Source organism: Podarcis raffonei, chromosome 12 (assembly GCF_027172205.1).
Source record: "Podarcis raffonei isolate rPodRaf1 chromosome 12, rPodRaf1.pri, whole genome shotgun sequence".
Lineage (NCBI taxonomy): Eukaryota > Metazoa > Chordata > Lepidosauria > Squamata > Lacertidae > Podarcis > Podarcis raffonei.
The window spans coordinates 26827931-26846202 of NC_070613.1; the positions used below are offsets into that span (position 1 = coordinate 26827931).

The 18272-nt window shown below is 42.0% G+C and overlaps 1 protein-coding gene across 10 annotated transcripts in view; it reads left to right on the plus strand.

Annotated features, from left to right (window-relative positions):
• The window catches only part of AKAP9 (A-kinase anchoring protein 9), a 119614-nt gene that overhangs the window by 61386 nt on the left and 39956 nt on the right, over positions 1 to 18272 (plus strand). For all 10 annotated transcript variants that reach the window (XM_053359323.1, XM_053359312.1, XM_053359316.1 and 7 more), the window contains 2 exons: positions 6811 to 7037; positions 14922 to 15084. In XM_053359323.1, coding sequence (XP_053215298.1) covers positions 6811 to 7037; positions 14922 to 15084 — 390 coding nt within the window. The remainder of the gene's footprint in view (positions 1 to 6810; positions 7038 to 14921; positions 15085 to 18272) is intronic.

Genomic DNA, 18272 nt, shown 5'->3' on the forward strand with positions numbered 1-18272 from the left:
GGGGGTTGCTTAAAGGGAGTGTCTGTATCTGGTGTTCAGCTGCAAACTCCTTGCTCATAAAATTACAGGAGCTGCCTGAGTCCAACAGCGCCTTTGTCTTTAGTGGGTATCCGTTTGCCAGCTCTAGCAACACCTCTATTACTAGGGCTGGTCTTGGAGGTTCCGGAGTGGGCACTTTTACTGCTCCTTGGCCTGTCTGCAGTGCCCTGACAGAGGCAGACAGGCGTTGGCTTTTACTGGCTCCTGGACTTCCTCCTCCTTCCCCCCAACAGCTCCAGCCATCCCTTGCCATTCCTTTCTTTGCGGGCAGACTCTGGCAAAGTGACCTGGCTGCTGGCAGAGATAACATTTCTTGGCGCTCTTTCCCTCCTTCTTCCTCCCTTCACTGGGATTTGAAACTGCGCGCGCGCGCGCTGTTCCAACTTCCATCGGCTCTCCTGGCGGGAAACTTGGTTCTGGAATCTCTGGAATGCGGAAATCCCTCCAACGCTCTCCCCTCCCGCTTCTCCAAGGCTCTTGCCTCCTGGCGTGCTCCAATGGTCAGCGCTGATTTGGTCAGCTGGTCCATAGACTCCGCCCTGGGCGCCCGGGAAAGTTCATCTTTCACCGCCGAAGAAAGCCCTTCTTCAAAGAGCATTTGAATGGGTTCCGCCAAAAGGTCCCACCCCAATCTATGTATCAACATTGTAAACTCAGTCCAGTACTCACGAACCGATCGGCTCCCCTGTTTGCACGCCATCAATTGTCTGCGCACCAGCCCCTGTTCAATCTCGCTGGAAAACATCAAATCCATGGCGCGAAAAAACTTCCTCGTGTCCTTCAGCATGTCACTATTCCCTGCCATCAGGGGTCTGACCCAATCTCTCGCCCCTCCTTCGAGATGGCCAATCACAAACGCCACTCTCGATGCCTCGTCGGGAAAGTCATTAAACTGCAGTTCAAGAGCATACTGCATCTCTGTCCTAAAGGCTTGGTAGTTCCTGGGGTCCCCCCCAAACTTCTGCACCATTCCTGGCATCTTTCTTGCTAGTGTAGCGCCTTTTGCCTTTTCTGCATCCTGCGCCCTCCTTTCTTCTAGCCTCGCCGTTTGCATTGCTAGCTGGAGTTCCAACACTCTGTACCTTTCTTCCAGGCTTGGACCCTCTCCAGCTCCTGCTGCTCCTCCGGCTCCGGCTGGGTTACTCATGATGCCTCTCTGCACAAGCTGCTTTCAGGGACTGTCCGATTGCTGTGATGGGATGATGAGCTGCTTGTGCGTAAAATCCTAATCCCTCAGAGTTTGGCTAAGTCCCCAAACCTCTGTCTGTGATGGAGCTCCTTAAACATGACTCCATCAATCGCTCGTTGAATCGGACAGTGGGCGTTTACGGAACTTCTTCCAGCATAAAAGCTCCTTAACGGAAACGCGTCTTCTGGACTCTCGGCGTGACAGTTTCCGCCGAGGAGTGGGTGTCCCTACAGGAGGTCCTGAAATCTCCCCGCTGCTCCCGCTTGAAGTGTCTCTGAGCCCTCCCTCCGACTCACTTTCCCTTGGAACTCCACTTCTCCCCCTGCTGGTCCCCTCCTCCGCTGAATGGTCTCTCTCACCCTCCATGAGCCCTTTCACCTCCTTAGTCTCAGATGGCAGTTCCCTGACACGTACGTTGCTCTGGTTCGCCAGAAGCAGCTTAGTCATGCTGGCCACATGACCCGGAAGCTGTACGCCGGCTTCCTCGGCCAATAAAGGAAGATGAGCGCTACAACCCCAGAGTCGGTCACAACTAGACCTAATAGTCAGGGGTCCCTTTACCTTTAAGCACGAAAGGGTATCTGGAGACAGTGGCTGTATGTTGACATAATGCTAGGCCACTATTTAGTGCTACAGAAATGGGTCTGTAAGCTTATCTCAACTCTCAGGGATGAGATTGGAAACTTTTGATTCTGTTTTCAACTATTTTTTTCTCAACTTGAGACCTGTGCTTAGTGGTTTAGGTTTAAGAAAGAAGCCCAGATCATAAGCCATGGTTTGCAGTTGGTTTGTTTCCTTAATCATAATTAAGATTAACCACAATTTGTCTAGGTTTGGACAGAATAAGTAAGCATAGTTTGTTGCAAATTGAAGCGAAAACCTTCTGATCTCTTTGCAGCTGTGGTATGTACATAAGCCCTAGTGTTTGTGCATGTAGCAATACAATAACTTTGGAATACGTCCAAGCCAGGTTAATGTTCCATGACTCTGCTTTCTAAAGGCATGGTTGAATAAGAGGAAAAGAGTAGTGCTGTTAAGATGGCAACAGCATAAAAGTTACTGCACAGGAAGAGAGAAATCTCAAGCTTTTACAAAAATTGTGTGATTAATTAAATCTGCATCGAAATACAAAGAAACACCCTCTCATATAAAACTAGTTGTTAGGAGTTGCGGATTTAAAACATAATTCTTTAATGTGAAAAATTAATTTTAAGATGCAATCATATATTTAGCATAATCTGTCACTTCATGCTTTGTTTGGTTTTATGTAACTCACTGAGATGCTTCTTTGAGAGGGTGTGTGAATGAAGGCCTTCTTTTGGACTCTTCAAGGAAGGCTTGCTTTTGGGTGTGGTCAGCAACTATAGATAGGTAAAGAAACAGCCGTCTTCATCACTGGTGTAGGGTGAAGCTGTATGTGTAAGCTAGAGTAAAGCAGACAGAACGTATATGTTGCAAAACTATTCTGAACTCATGACAGGTAAATAAATTGGAAAGATTAGCAAGCTTAAGAACAGGGTAGACGGAATGGCAAGGGAAAGTTTGGGATTTGGCTACGTCTGAGCACCAAACGCAACACAGAAAGGATCATATTTGATAAGGTATGGTCCCCCTATATAACCTATGAAATAGAAGTGACATTAATGTAAGACGTCCAGCAACTCGTGCTTATTTATAGAGAGCTTATGTCATGGACTGCTGAAACCTTCATGATGCATTCAATGATTCAGTTATTTTACAGTGTCCCTTTTCAGCTTTTCCTTTGTGAATGATAAAAGCTTGTAACACCCCACAGGTTTCATTGGAATTGGTGTTATTCTACCACAAATTAGCTAAGTATTCTATAAAAAAGAAAGAGTAGAGTAGTTGGCCATCCGACATGCATTATTCAGGTTTAATGTTTCTTAGTGCAGTAGATTAGACTGTGCATTACAGTGGTGCCTCGCAAGACGAAATTAATCCGTTCCGCGAGTCTCTTCGTCTTGCGAAGTACGGCTATTAGCGGCTTAGCGGCTATTAGCGGCTTAGCGGCTATTAACGGCTTAGCGGCTTAGCGGCTATTAACGGCTTAGCGGCTTTAAGAAAAAGGAAACAAACTCGCAAGAACTCACAAGACGTTTTGTCTTGCAAAGCAAGCCCATAGGGAAATTTGTCTTGCGGAACGACTCAAAAAACGGAAAACCCTTTCGTCTAGCGAGTTTTTCGTCTTGCAAGGCATTCGTCTTGTGGGGCACCACTGTATTAACAGTTAGGAATGGAAGGTAGCTTCTGGTGTTGAACCACCTAAAATGGCATCCTTCACTCACAGCTTCTGTGAACTAACAGCCAGAATCAAACTGCAAAGGTGTGGAGGAGTGGGAAGTTGTTTTAGGTCTGTTGTCATACTGACACTTTCCCTGTTCACACCAAGGCGTTCACTCCACTGTTGCTATTCAGCCTCCACTTGCATAGACTTGACAGAAACTGAGGCAAAGTCTACATCTCAGCCCCATAAGTATAGCCTGAGGTGAACCAAAGAAAATAATTCTTCCCTCTGTGTTGGCACCACTGTGTGGTACCAGATGGAGGAACAAGCATGATTGTATGAGCTCTTGGCCAGAGATGAGCATCCCACCATTGGCTCAGCTTCCATTAGGACAGGGCATAAACGGGTCCCATGTAATCACAGGAGCTGCCCCCCATACCAGTTGTCACAATCTTAGAGCTGTTTGGTTAATAAATAGCTAGAGCCAACACAAGGCTTTAGAAACGTAACTTCAGAATATTTGTAATCCTTTCACAGCCCCATAGCCACTGGAATACATAAGGGAGATTTACTTCATAATTGTATGTATAAACACTTGAAAAAACATGAGCTGCTTAAAACAAAGGCTAAGTCAGCACAAAACCTGCTGATTTGATGCATGAAAACCTCATAGACCTTAAGAAGTTCAAATGTTCTTGCACATCTGTGTAATTCTATGAAAATAGCATCCTGTATTCTAAAGTAGCTTACTGAAGCACAATACATCCAGCCATACAAGCTCAGCAAAAATTTCCTGTCAGGACTTAGATTATAGGGTATGGTAGATTAATGTGAACTACATGCATTTTCCCTGCGAGGATAAGTTTAAAGGTTTTTTTTTAGTTAGCAACAGTTTTAAAATCTCATGTTACTTAAGGGGGGTTAGAAAAGCAAGCAAACCTACAGCCTGCAACCTAAATGACCAAGGGTGCATTTCTGTTTCCATGAAAAGCATGATATAGCTGGAAGACAAGAGTTAAACTGGCAACGGAGTCAGCTTTGCTGAACTGCATGGCACTGCTAGACTCTTAACCCACAGCCATTCCTCAGGTCTACAGATACTTGATGCACCTTCTGAAGTTAATGTCCTACCCAGAAGGACTAATAGTGAGGACGCATGGCCAAAGCTGCAAGCTTGGGTGTCCTATTTCCTGGGTCAAAGGGGGCATTGTGCAATGGCATGCAGTGTAATGAAGTTGTGGATTGGGCCAGAGTAATATATACCCATTGGACTTTGCACATAGCTTAGAATACGCAGTAACTAATATATCTTTGTAATTGACTGTATCTTTTCTGTAGCTCTGCTTACTGTACTCCAGGTTCTTATTTGTCAGAAGCTAAGCAGGGTCTCTTACCTGGTCAGTACTTAAAGATGGGTGAACTTCAAAGAGCATCCGTTGCGTCCGTAAGTGGTGTCGGTGGCTCAGTACGGGGTTATGCTTCCCCTCGACTCAGCCTTAACCAATGTATTAACATTGACCAAACAGTATCCTGGATGTGCATCTCAAAGGTCCTTTCTACTCTGAGGATATTAAAGCTCCTGCAGTAAATACGCTTTGACACCAGGAGGCCCTTCACCTCCTGATGGAATAGTAACACTTTGCATATTGTAAAAAGGGTGAGCGGTTAAGTCTGTAGAAAGTTTTTGCTTTTGTTTTTTTTAAGAAGGGTTTGGAAAGTTTTTTAACTCTTCCTTTCTCCAAATCCATCCTAAATGTTGCACAATGAGTTGGCCGAAAACATTTGCCAGCAAATCCCTAAGGGAACTGCACGCTGATGGCTCTGAGTTTGAATCCTGCAGGGCATGTAAAGTGCTTTGACATCCTGTGCAGATGAAAGGTGCCATGTGAATGTAAACTTGACACTCATCCAGCTATTCATTCCATTCATATAAAAACTATGTTATTTTATTTTTGTTCATGGAGTGTTGCAGTTTTACGGAATTTTACGTTGGCCTTACGAAAACTATAAAAGGAGATATGTAACAGTAATTCATATTAAGGAAAATATTTCATGGATGTTATAAAAAGTGGTACACCAAGGCTCTGAAAGCCTAAACAAGATGTGTTGGTGGTGCCTACTGCAATTCATACTGACTAGTTCACCAAAGAGGAAAGGGCACTATAAAATTATTCCTATATAGACCTCTTGCCATGGTCCTGATTCAGACAGAGCTGAGAAAACTGCAGTCCTAAAGGCCTGAGAGAGTGTGCCTGTGCGTTCCCTTCTTGTCTCTTCCTACCCAGCTGCCTCCAGTTCTTCTTTTAATGACAGGTTCACATTGCAACCTAATGGAGAAATTGTGCTTTAGTCCTTGACTATTATTGATGACATGAAATCATAGTTTATTAATTTAAGATGACTCTTACATCTGAACCAGGACTTCCTTTTTGCTGCTTTGGACATGAAAGCTCTTGCAAAACTGCTGCTGCTGCTGCTGGCTTCATTACTGACAGTGGATTTTAATTTTAAACTGGAAAATACTGATCAAAACTGAGACCTGAGTAAAAGGCAACATTGGGTAAACACAGAGGCAGGGTGCTGTTTTGTTTTGTTTTAATTTACACTAGTGGTGGAGACAATATATTTCGTTTGCTGGGAAATCTAAGAGAGTAGACTTCCCAGGAGGAGACTTAAGGAGAGATAAAGTTGGCCCCAAGCAGGCCAGTTGAGAGCAGGAATAAGTTTTTCCCAACCCATATATCCCTCCATAGAATTGCAGCCCGCTTGGTATATCTTTTTAAACAAACAAACAAACAAATGCAAAAACAACCCCTGATGTCAACATGAATAGTTCCCTGATTTAATTGCCCAATAGTAATTTATTAAGGGCATAATCTGAACGTTATGGCTCAAAGTGGTACTGAAGTGCAGTCTGCTTACATTCTATATGCTTGCAATGTGCAGCTGCTTATTCCAAACTGGGACACACTAACAGAAGCCAATAAGATTAGTTTCCAGTTATGTACCCGCTATAAGAGGAATAGACTATAGCATGCTACAAAAATATTTTTCTTCTGTTAGTATCTCCTTTTCTATTGCCTGTTTCTGCTTGCTAACATTCTCTCTACCTTATTTGTGTAACTTTTAGTGCAAAATGTATTTTTTGTTGTTGCTGTGATGTCCTGCTTTTACAGTGTAAGTATGGCCATATATTATTATATATGTGTATTTGTACTATTTATTTGATCATAATTCATTCTGTATATATATGAACCTGTTTTACCATTTTTAATACCAAAAAGCTTTACAGGACACCATTATTCATATTATTATTATTATCATTATTTTTGTGTAGAAAAGGCATCATCTTCGTATCATGGCAGCGATGTAGAAGGTGATGGCCCTAGCATGTGGTCAGAAGTCACAGATGAAGGCCTTGAACTCTCACAGTACCTCACGGAGCATGGCTTTGCTGGAGTGGAAGTAGACCCCAAAAATGAAGAGCTGGTTTTAAATATCAGTTCTCGACTTCAGGCAGCCGTTGAAAAACTTCTGGAAACAATAAACGAAACCACCAATCAGGTAGCACTCCTTAATTATATCCTTAGTAGATTACAGTGGTTCCCTTACTTAATTTGTACTTAATAAGTACTTAATTTGTTCCGGAGGTCTGCCGCCACGTCGCCGGAGCACAATTTCAGTTCTTATCCTGAAGCAAAGTTCTTAACCTGAAGCACTATTTCTGGGTTACCAGAGTCTGTAATCTGAAGCGTATGTAACCTGAAGCATATGTAATCCGAGGTACCACTGTATTGAGGAGCGGTTGCAAAACGCTATTGGAGACAGTATAGGTTTTGAAAATCTTCTCCCTTTGTATCTCATCCCAACCTCCACTCCCCCTTCTCCTTGCCACTTATCCCAACCACACCTTCTCCCTTAGACCCCCCCCCACCCTCTGCTTATACTCCCTGCCTCGCACTGACATGGTTGCTTTGGCCTTAGCTGCAGAAGTTGAGGAGCAGCAAAGTGGTAGGATGGTTGTTCAACAGCTCCCCTGTGCTGTCCCGACTGTTCCTCAGCTGCCTGCTTGGGGTTCCCATGTTCATCTGCTTACTTCCTTCTCTACTCCAATGCTGCTGAGGCCAAAACAGCAATATCAGTGGGCAGTGGCATGGTTCCTGGGGAGAATGGTTGCTGGGGAGCTGCCCTGGCTTTTCCTCTGTGGCTTGCCTAGGCTACCTGATACCTGTGTTGATCATCTGGGCCACCTGCACACCTGCACTGTCCCCTGCCTGTTCACTCATTTACATGGGCTGCCCCCATCTCTATTTCCATCATCCTCAACTGCCAACACTGCTTTTCCTTCTTCACGTTGTAGTTCACAGAGCCATCTGTTGCTTGCCATGCAAACCACAGCATGATGACATCCTTATATATTATATAGTACTGTAGGGTAGTTTTAGAAAAGTAAGCATTAGCATCTCTTAAAAAGGTATCTATAGCCCTGATACCTGTTTATCTGTTGAGCCAGGTGTATTGATTTTCCACCTCCATCTCCCCCTCTGGTGGTGGTACACCTACAATAGTATATGATTTTTGGGGGGATTGTGGTAAGTTTTTCAGATCTTTTGAAGTCTCTGTTATGTTTTCAGAGGTTTATTTCAATTAAATGTTTAACTGTATTTAAGACAATGATGTAAACAGTTCAAAGTTGTGATAAGCTAAATCAAATTGTTCGAAAGTTGTTTCTTTGGTTGCCATGACTTTGATCATTCCTTCCTTGGGAGAGCAGATATTTCTCGTTCTGTGGATTTAAACTCTTATAGGCTGGTGTGTGTATCAATTAGTTGAAGGGCCAATTCTTTGGGTACAGGGAAGCTGTGCACAAACATTGTCTAGTACCTCAAAGTGAGGAAGTAAATTGGATTCCTTCAGACGTATACCATCGGTGCCCTCAAAGTGTGGAATGTGTAGTTGTTCCCAGTTTCAACTAGTGTTTATACAGTGGTGCCTCGCAAGACGAAATTAATTTGTTCCGCAAGTTTTTTCTTCTTGCGAGTTTTTCGTCTTGCGAAGCACGGTTTCCCATAGGAATGCATTGAAAATCAATTAATGCGTTCCTATGGAGACCGCCTTCAGACCAGGTCCGGGGACAGTCTGTCCCCGGACCTCTTCTGAAGGCTGGTGGGGGGAGAAGGACTTTTCTCCCCACCGCCAGCCTTCAGAACAGTCTTCTGAAGGCTGGCGGTGGGAAGAAAAGCCCTTCTCCCACCGCCAGCCGTCAGAAGAGTTCCCGCAGGGCTGTCTAGGCTGCGGATATCAGCCTGCTGCCCGGCGCGAGGGGTGCTCTGAAGCAGAGTGCCCCTCGCGCGGGGCAGACATCTGCAGCTTGGGGAGCCCTGCAGGACTTCCCCGCAGGGCTCTCCAAGCTGCGGATAGCAGCCTGCTGCCCCGCGCGAGGGGCGCTCTGCTTCAGAGCGCCCCTCGCGTGGGGCAGACATTCGCAGCTTGGGGAGCCCTGCAGGACTTTCCCGCAGGGCTCTCCAAGCTGCGGATAGCAGCCTGCTGCCCCACATGAGGGGCGCTCTGTTTCAGAGTGCCCCTCGCGCGGGGCAGACATTCACAGCTTGGGGAGCCCTGCAGGACTTCCCCGCAGGGCTCTCCAAGCTGCGGATGGGGTAGCAGGCTGCTATCCGCAAGCTGCGGATAGGGGCAGCAGGCTGCTATCCGCAGCTTGGAGAGCCCTGCGGGGAACTCCTGCAGGGCTCCCCAAGCTGCAGATGTCTGCCCGGCATGAGGGGCGCTCTGAAGCAGAGCGCCCCTTGCGCGGGGCAGCAGGCTGCTATCCGCAGCCTAGGCAGCCCTGCGGGAACTCTTCTGAAGGCTGGCGGGGGAGAAGGGCTTTTCTTCCCACCGCCAGCCTTCAGAACAGCATTCTGAATGTTGGCGGTGGGGAGGAAAACCTTCCTCCCACCGCCAACATTCAGAATGCTGTTCTGAAGGTTGGCGGTGGGGAGGAAAAACCCTCCTCCCACCGCAAGCCTTCAGGACAGGTCCGGGAACAGAGGAGAAGGCGCGGTGCGCTTCCCCGCTGTCCCCGGAGATTTCCCTATGGGCTTTCGTCTTGCGAAGCAAGCCCATAGGGAAATTCGTCTTGTGAAGCCGCTAAAAATCGGAAAACCCTTTCGTCTTGCGGGTTTTTCGTTTAGCGAGGCATTCGTCTTGCGGGGCACCACTGTACAATTCTTATTATTTCCAGAAAGATATGTGTACGCCAGTGTAACTTGCAATAGGATTTCATTTGCAATGCATTTTTTTCATTGTTGGCTTTCCTAGAAAGCAAATACTTCATTTTAAAAACTAGTGAATCGTAGGATTGAATAGGTCTTGCATCCTAACGTTGTTTCATTGGAATTGTTTCAACCTGCTTATCCTATTGGAAGCCTTTTATCTTTCCATCTCAATATTTTTCTGCAATATTTTGAGTCATCGCACCTAGGTGTTTACCCATCTCTTCTCCCTCTTCCTCAAATACTTTGAACTTTTAGAATGGTGCCATGAATGTGCACACCAAGTTTGAATCCAGTTTTTCAGTGCTGAATATTTCCCTTTCAAAAATAGTCCCTATCAAAAAGGTCAGTTTTGAACCTGAAACCTAGGACGACTTTTGGAAAAAGCAATGAATTGTAGCATGCATAGTTTTAGTGCTCAACGAAGAAATTACATTTCTTGCATGCCTCAAAATGGTGCCACATTTGAACTTGGAACCTGCATCGTAGTATTATAGCCTCAGTCTGTTAAATGCATTTGAAACGAATCTCAGTGTTCAAATGAGAGCTCTTCCATCCCTCTTAGAAACAGGTGAATGGATCAGATACATCTTTGAATTTGAAATGTACTATTCTATTTCAATGACAAACCTAGACAGCATCTTAAAAAGCAGAGACATCGCCTTGCCGATAAAGGTCCGTATAGTAAAAGCTATGGTTTTCCCAGTAGTGATGTATGGAAGTGAGAGTTGGACCATAAAGAAGGCTGATCGCCGAAGAATTGATGCTTGTGAATTATGGTGCTGGAGGAGACTCTTGAGAGTCCCATGGACTGCAAGAAGATCAAACCTATCCATTCTTAAGGAAATCAGCCCTGAGTGCTCACTGGAAGGACAGATCGTGAAGCTGAGGCTCCAATACTTTGGCCACCTCATGAGAAGAGAAGACTCCCTGGAAAAGACCCTGATGCTGGAAAAGATTGAGGGCACAAGGAGAAGGGGACGAGATGGTTGGACAGTGTTCTTGAAGCTACCAACATGAGTTTGACCAAACTGTGGGAGGCAGTGGAAGACAGAAGTGCCTGGTGTGCTCTGGTCCATGGGGTCACGAAGAGTCGGTCACAACTAAACGACTAAACAACAACAACAATTCTATTTCATATCTGTCTATCAAGTTTAATTTTGTCAACTTAGTTTCTCAAGACTCTCTTGCAAGAGAACAAGCAGAAAATGCCTAGCAAGTTAAATGAAAGATTTATTTTCTAATGGACAATAAGTGCATCATTTTACAACTGGTTTCTCCAAAGGATGTAATCAAAATCTTATTCTCCTTTCTATCTTCCCTCATCTCCCTTAAACTTCCAAAGGAACTATGTTGTGATGATACGGTGATCTTTGTGCCAAAAAAATCTAGAAACAGTATGAATTTGACCTATCATCTAATTCATGGACTTGCACATTGATCCTAATAGAAAGAAAAACCTTGCTAGGAGTATTTTTCAGGCTGTCAACATTAAAGATCTGGAGATGCAACTGTATTTTAGAAATGTTCTTTTTTACAAAGCATTGAAAATAGTCATTTAGTCTTGAAGCTATTGTTTTATTCCCTTACGAATACAGCTTCTCTTCTCTGACTTGGATTTTGAATCTTGTCGGGCAAGGTTTACTGTGGGTGTGCTAATTCAAATTCCATCGGCTTGTGTACCTGCAGTAAAGAAATTAAGCCACTCCCATTGTCCTGACCTCTTCCTCAACAGAGGCATTGAGAGAGAGTGAGCCTTTCACTTTGCACGGTGAAGTTTTATCTAACTTCAGGAGAATTCTTTCAAGAAAGTAATCAAAGCCAAATAGTGTGCCACTTTTTGTATTTTTGACCTCACTGTAGCAGGTGTTTTGTTTTGTTTTTTCAATTGACAATTGCTGCAATTTTTTTGCTGTAATGGATTGATTAACTGCCTGTTGCTTGTCGTTACATGGTCTAATAATGAAGATACCTTGTTCCCTCAATGAATGCCTGCCTCACATTACTAATTCTTTTTGTTTAAAATACCTTTTTGAGTTTGGTTCTGAGGGGGAAAGTCGTAGTTCAGTGAAGTCTGCAAATGTTGACACTTTCTTTTCTTCTCAAGTTGATATTTACCTGGGCTTCTCCTTACTTGCGGGTTACTTATCCGGATGTGAACTGATAGTTCCTGGCTCTCTGCAGCAGTCAGACAACTGGTGAACTTCTCTGCAATTTTTTGTCTGTATATTGAAACCTTTCATAGCTAAGGCAAATAGCCCTATCTGATGAGCGAGGGCAGCAACGTTATTCTCGAATGGATTCCTACCGTACATATTGGGCATCAAATCTATTCAGTGGCTTGAAGTCAGAAAAAAGCGAGGAAGAAGATACATATGAAGTTGAATCTCGTGTGCCTTTACCATATCCTTTTCCTTTCGCCGAAGAGTTGGATGAAAATAACTCTGTAGTTGTCAATACTTCAATTTTTCATTTTAGGCGCAGGAAAAATGAGCATAGCGTAAGAGTTGTTTCAAAAATTTCTTTGCCTACACCCCCTTATTCAGTAAGTATGAAAGAACCTGAAGGAATTTTAATCTTGCTGTACGTGTGTGTGTGTGTGTGTGTGTGTGTGTGTTACATGCTGGCAGAAATGATAACGGGAAAGTTTTAAACTATGTATTGTACTTGATAATATTTTTGTATCTAAAGCAGTTTTTTATTTTGTAAACAAAGCTAATGAAACTTTTTTCTTAAATTATTGACACTACAGTAGAATTGAATTCAGCATGCAGTGCCAGTACTGACATTATAAAGCAGGCGCAGATGTAACATATTTGTAGGTATCTGTTATTTTAGTGCTTGCCACTTAAATCTAAGTTATGACAGCTGTGTATCTGAGCCATGTAGCATATCTAGCTATTATTTAACAATCACATTTATTCTCTTTGTTTATTTGATTTTATTTATTTGATTCCCCCCCTCCATGCCTTTCAGTAAAATATATTTGCAAAGTAGCAAAAAGCATACTTTAATAATATAAGGACCGTTTCCAATGAATGTATGGTTCTGTTTGCACCCAAAGCTGAATGCAACATTGTTATGATAGATAATAGGAGGCACATGACAAAATGAGGATCAAATGCCCACATTGGGCAATGTGTTGCATGTGCTGCTTTAGTAGTGAATAGTTTAATTTGGCCATGCTTCAGTGTAGAGTGGAGAAACAGAAAGTAATGGAAATACTAATGTCACTTTCTAATAAGATATATCAAATGCATACTTAAACTAAGATGCAGTAGTATATTCTGTAAAATGCACCTGTGAATTTTCGATAATGCTAAGTACAGTTATCTGCCATGTAATCAAAGCATAGAGAAATCTTTAGTACAATTTAAATAATCTTTAGGAATATTATTTTGTGTTTTGGCACAATGTGCTGACTGAGGCTTTGTGCATACTGTGCATTTGAAGCACATTTCAAACACGTGTCTCCCCCCCCCCCGCCAATCAACTACAGTTTCCCTTGATTTTGTGGGGGGAGACTCCTGTGCTTTAAATGTATGATATGTGTGCAGACTTAGGTGACTTGAGACCTGTACTGTGAGGTGTACTTCTGTCTCTCTATATATATTGGTATAGTTTTGCTGCCTTTAGATTTAGTGATGGGGCTGGGATACCTAGATAACATTTCACCCCCTCTCTGGGATGGTGGTGGTGGAAACTGGAAGTTCTCCATGAGTGCAGCTGTCATCATCCAGACAGCGGTTATTTGGATTTTGAGAGCCCTTCCACACAGCCAAGCCACGTTGCTGGATGAGAAAAAAATTAACCCTAAGTATATACTGCTGCAGGAAGCTTTAGCATTAGAACTCTGTTTGCATGGATTGCTTGACATTTTGCTTGCTGGCCCATGTCTTCATTGTTAACCAGCGACAACCACCTTAGCTTTGTTAACGCTAAAACAGTTGATAAAAATAGAAGAGCTTTTTTTCCTGATAAAGCCATGCTCTATGAGGAATATAGTATTACAAGACACATAATATGTGAACACATTCACCATACTTATAAAAACATGGGTGTGGGTTCTTTCCTTCCCTGCAGTTAAACAAATATGTGTTTTGTCATTTTGTAATTTGAGTAGCACGTGAAATGTCAGCAGCCTTACCTGCCCTTAACAGCTAGACTCTGAACTTTTTCACTTGTTAAACTGATCTAAGAATTTTATTTTTTTACAAATTCTAAGTAAAGTCATGCTATATTCTTACTTAAGCACATGGCTTGAAAAATATTGTTTCCCCCAAGTCTCTACTGTGATTCTGGTCTGATAATTACAGCAGGTGGTTCTTCATCATTTCTCAAAGATTTATTCAAAAGAGACAGGCAGGATTTTTGACTCAGAGCTACTGGTTTTTGAGATGAATTGCTTTTGGTGGGGGACAAATGAACTGTTTCAATGTTTGTTTTTTAAAATTATGTCAGTTAAGTAGGTGACATTTCCACAAATTAAACAATGGATGGAAAATATACAATGGGAAACAACATCTCCCTTCAAGTACTAATTCATATGTGTTTAAGAGCTTTAGAGCCTAATGAACCTTGCCTATAGGGTTGTTTCTGCTTCATTGTGGTTCTCCGACCTTTGATCTGAGGGAGTTGCACAGTAAATATTACCCTGTAGTAGGTCTTGTTGTATTAATTGAGCTTGGTGGAAAACACCAAAGTTTCTTATGAAGTAGAATTATTATTTGCAACATGAAGTCCGTTGCTCCACATTCCTTTTCAACCATCCTAATTAGGAACTGTTGTATAAAATTTGTAGCAAAAGCTAATATGTGTAGTATGTGCTGAGGATTCCATTACGTTCTGGAAAGTTTGTAATGAACATTAAAATGAGCCTCTCATAAGTTGACGTAAGCTAGGAAGTGTCAAGTTCCGGCACTTGGACACGGATATGGTCATGTGACACTGATTGATTATACTGCAGTGTGCAGGTATTTACTTATCTTACTGACCATATTGTGTAAGGCCAATAAACCTCTAATTTAGAAGTCTGTAGAAATGAATGAAAGGGCCCAATCCTTTCCAGATTATTTATCGTTCCACAACAATTTCAGGTTTCCAGTATAAGACCTGGGTAAACATTTATTTGTTTAAGCCATCACATTTTAACCTTTTTCATTCTCTTATCACACAGCTTGAACATGCTAAAGTTACACAGACAGAATTGATGCGAGAGTCCTTTAAACAGGAACAAGAAGCCACTGAATTGCTCAGATGCCAGGAGGAATTGCAAGAGCGGCTCGATGGAGAGGTTAAAGCTAGAGAGCAGTTGGCTTTGGAGCTTAGCAAAGCAGAGAGTAAGTAATGATTCATTTGCTGTATAAGGCTTTAAATGTTTAAGGCATAGCAAATTGTTTCTCTTCGTTATGTCAGTGTTTGCAGTATTTGCATAATTTGCCCAAAAAAACACCAGAATCATAGAGCAACTCATTTAGTGATCTCTTGAATCCATGTCAAATTTTCAGGTAGTTATGGATAAATTATCCTTCTTTTTCAGCAGTAGAGAAAAGGAAGGTGCAAGCAAATAGAAAACAAAATTAATTCATACCTCTCTGAGAGAAAGGAAAGCAGCCACAATGTGAAACAGACAGACAGAGAGCAGAAATGAAGAATAAAATAAAAAATGAATATCTTGCGCAAAGGTTAGGGGAAAATAAGGGGGAGAGGAATTTCAGAATCTTCTGCAATGTATAATCTAACCTCTTTCTTTTCAACCTGTGCTTCAAGCTAAACTACATTAAAGGTTATATCCTAAGACCATCATTATCATTCATTTGTTCTGTAATGGACAGCAGCAGTGTCTTGAGCATTTATTGATGAGAAAATTGCAAAATGAGGGTTTTCATGGTTGGTTCAACTCTGGCGTATTTTATAGACGATGCTTTCATCATTGTGAATATTCTCAATTTGCATGCCACCAGTAGGAGTAATGAGCTCTTTACTCATAATATCACATTTTGTGTATGATTCTGAATCTGTTAAACCTGTATAACAGGATGTCTGTTGCCATAGAAACCTATCACCATTGTACTCATTCTTTCAATAGACATTAGTGCAGGGTAAGACACAGATTATTTGTGAAAAGTTCTGTTTACTGAGCAAGGCATAAAGGCAAGATTCAAAAACTAGGGCTCAACTTAAACAACTTTTTTGTTAACTAATTATAAAAAAATTAAATACAAGGAAAGTCATGTTATAGCTGGTGGATGGCCTCTGTTTTACAGCACTTCAACTTTTCAGCCAGCTCTCCTTTGAAATGCATATGATCCTAGATTTTGAATGAGCCTTTGAATTAATCAACAGGTGTTTGAGTCATGGGTCAATGATTTAGTTGATAAATCAAAGAGCCAGAATTTGGCAGCACTGAACCATTCACAGAAATCATCATATGTAATAGGCTGTACATTGGCATTTAATAAATAAATTCTGACTGATACAAAAATAGATTACTTACATTGTACTAAAAGCCAAAGAAATCACCGTATTTTTTGCACCATAACACTCACTTTTTTCCTCCTAGAAAGTAAGGGGAAATGTCTGTGTGTGTTATGGAGCGAATGCCTGCGGGTGGCGGGAGGGATCTGCTGCAGTCGTGAGCAGAGGCTCCATGGTTCCCCTTCCTTCCCTCCTCCGTGGTTACAAAGCATGGATCCACATGGATCCTCAGGATTTTTGCATTGGGCTACTCCAAACTCACTGTCAGATCACATGTCTGTGGCCACAGCATGAACCACAAAAATCATATATCCACTATTTCATTTAGAATATTTTTTTTCTTGTTTTCCTCCTCTAAAAACTACGTGCGTGTTATGGTCTGGTGCGTGTTATAGAGCGAAAAATACGGTATTTTAATTTTTGGATAATTGTGCTTTGCTTCTTTAAAAAAATGATGTTTAGAATTGTTCTTTAAAAGTATTTTTGTGTTGCTTATTGGCTGCTTTCAGCAGCACAAAAAAACAAACAAACTGTGTGTTAAAGCTGCAGTCCTAAACATATTTACTAGAAAATAAGATTAATTGAACTTAGTAGGACTTGCTTCTGAGTAAACGTTGATAGGATTGTGCTAGAAATAACTTTATTTCAGACTATTTATTAACAACAAAACAAACAACAGTATTCATCAAGCTTGCAAAATTTGTGAAAAGAAATCTGTGGAACTGCATTTTTCCTTAAGATAAACACTACTTTCTAATGAGGGTTTGTGATTTACTAATGTGCCCTTGGGCAGTTCTCATGAAATTGAGTGCCATATTTTTTTAAAAAAAGATCTGATTCATGACTGCTTCTTGGGAGCAGTATTTACAATCTCTGACATTACAGCAGCCAACTCCTTTAAATTCTGGTTTTGTCACCTTGATTTTCAAAAAAAGGGAGATTTAAGTTACTGCAAACTTTCTCGTTTGGTAGAATTCCAATGATGAATGTGCACTCATACAAAAAATTGTCCAAATTATGGCCTTCTGTCCTGTCATAAAGATTTAAAACCCTCTTTACATGTTAAGTAGTGTCTACAGCTCTAAAGTATGTGCGCACATGTACACAATCCTGCTTCACATAGTAATAATAATAATAATACCTTTATTGTCATTGTACAACCTGTGTACAATAAAATTAATTGAGCTCCCCCCCCCCTCAAATACTCAATCTCTTATCGAACAACACACCACCTCGCAAGTCAATTTCACTATGTTATTTTCTGTTCAACAGCCAAACAGCCCATGGATAGAAGCTATTTTTCAGCCAGTTGGTATGGATATATATCTATATCTCCTGCCCGAGGGTAGAAGATTAAAGAGGTGATGGCCGGGGTTTGAGTCATCCCTGATAATTTTTCTTGTTCTCCTAAGGCAACGATCCCTTGCGATGTCATCTAGCGGACTCAAGGGACAGCCCATGATATCATGTGTTGTATTCACCACCCTCTGTAGAGCCTTTCTGTCCGCGGCTGTCAGGCCAGCATACTACACTGTGATACAATATGAAAGGACACTTTCTATTGTGGACCAGTAAAAGGAGTTGATCAGTTGTTGTTTAACATTATTCTTTCGCAAGACCCTGAGGAAATGGAGTCTCTGTTGGGCCTTTCTGACCAACTAAGTCTCTGTTGGGCCTTTCTGACCACCTGAGTTATGTTGAATAGTATCGAATGGTTTTGTTAATAAAAAAACACCCATTTCACCACATGTCCTATGACGTGTCCAGTTTGCTTTTAATATGGTAATATCATCCTAGGACAAGTAACCAGACGCATAAGCTATACATTGGTATATCAGTTTGGCTGACATGGGCTGGTAGATCCTGGTGCCACTGTTACTTAAAGAGCAAGTTTATAGGCTTTCAGAAAGTAAATAAAAAGATTGGGATTCAAAGACGGGCCCAACTTGTTTCATGTACCTACACTCCCACCCCACCACTACCATCAAAAAGCATATCTGTTGTAAAATGAGAGATAGAGAGAGAGAGAGAGAGAGAGAGAGAGAGAGAG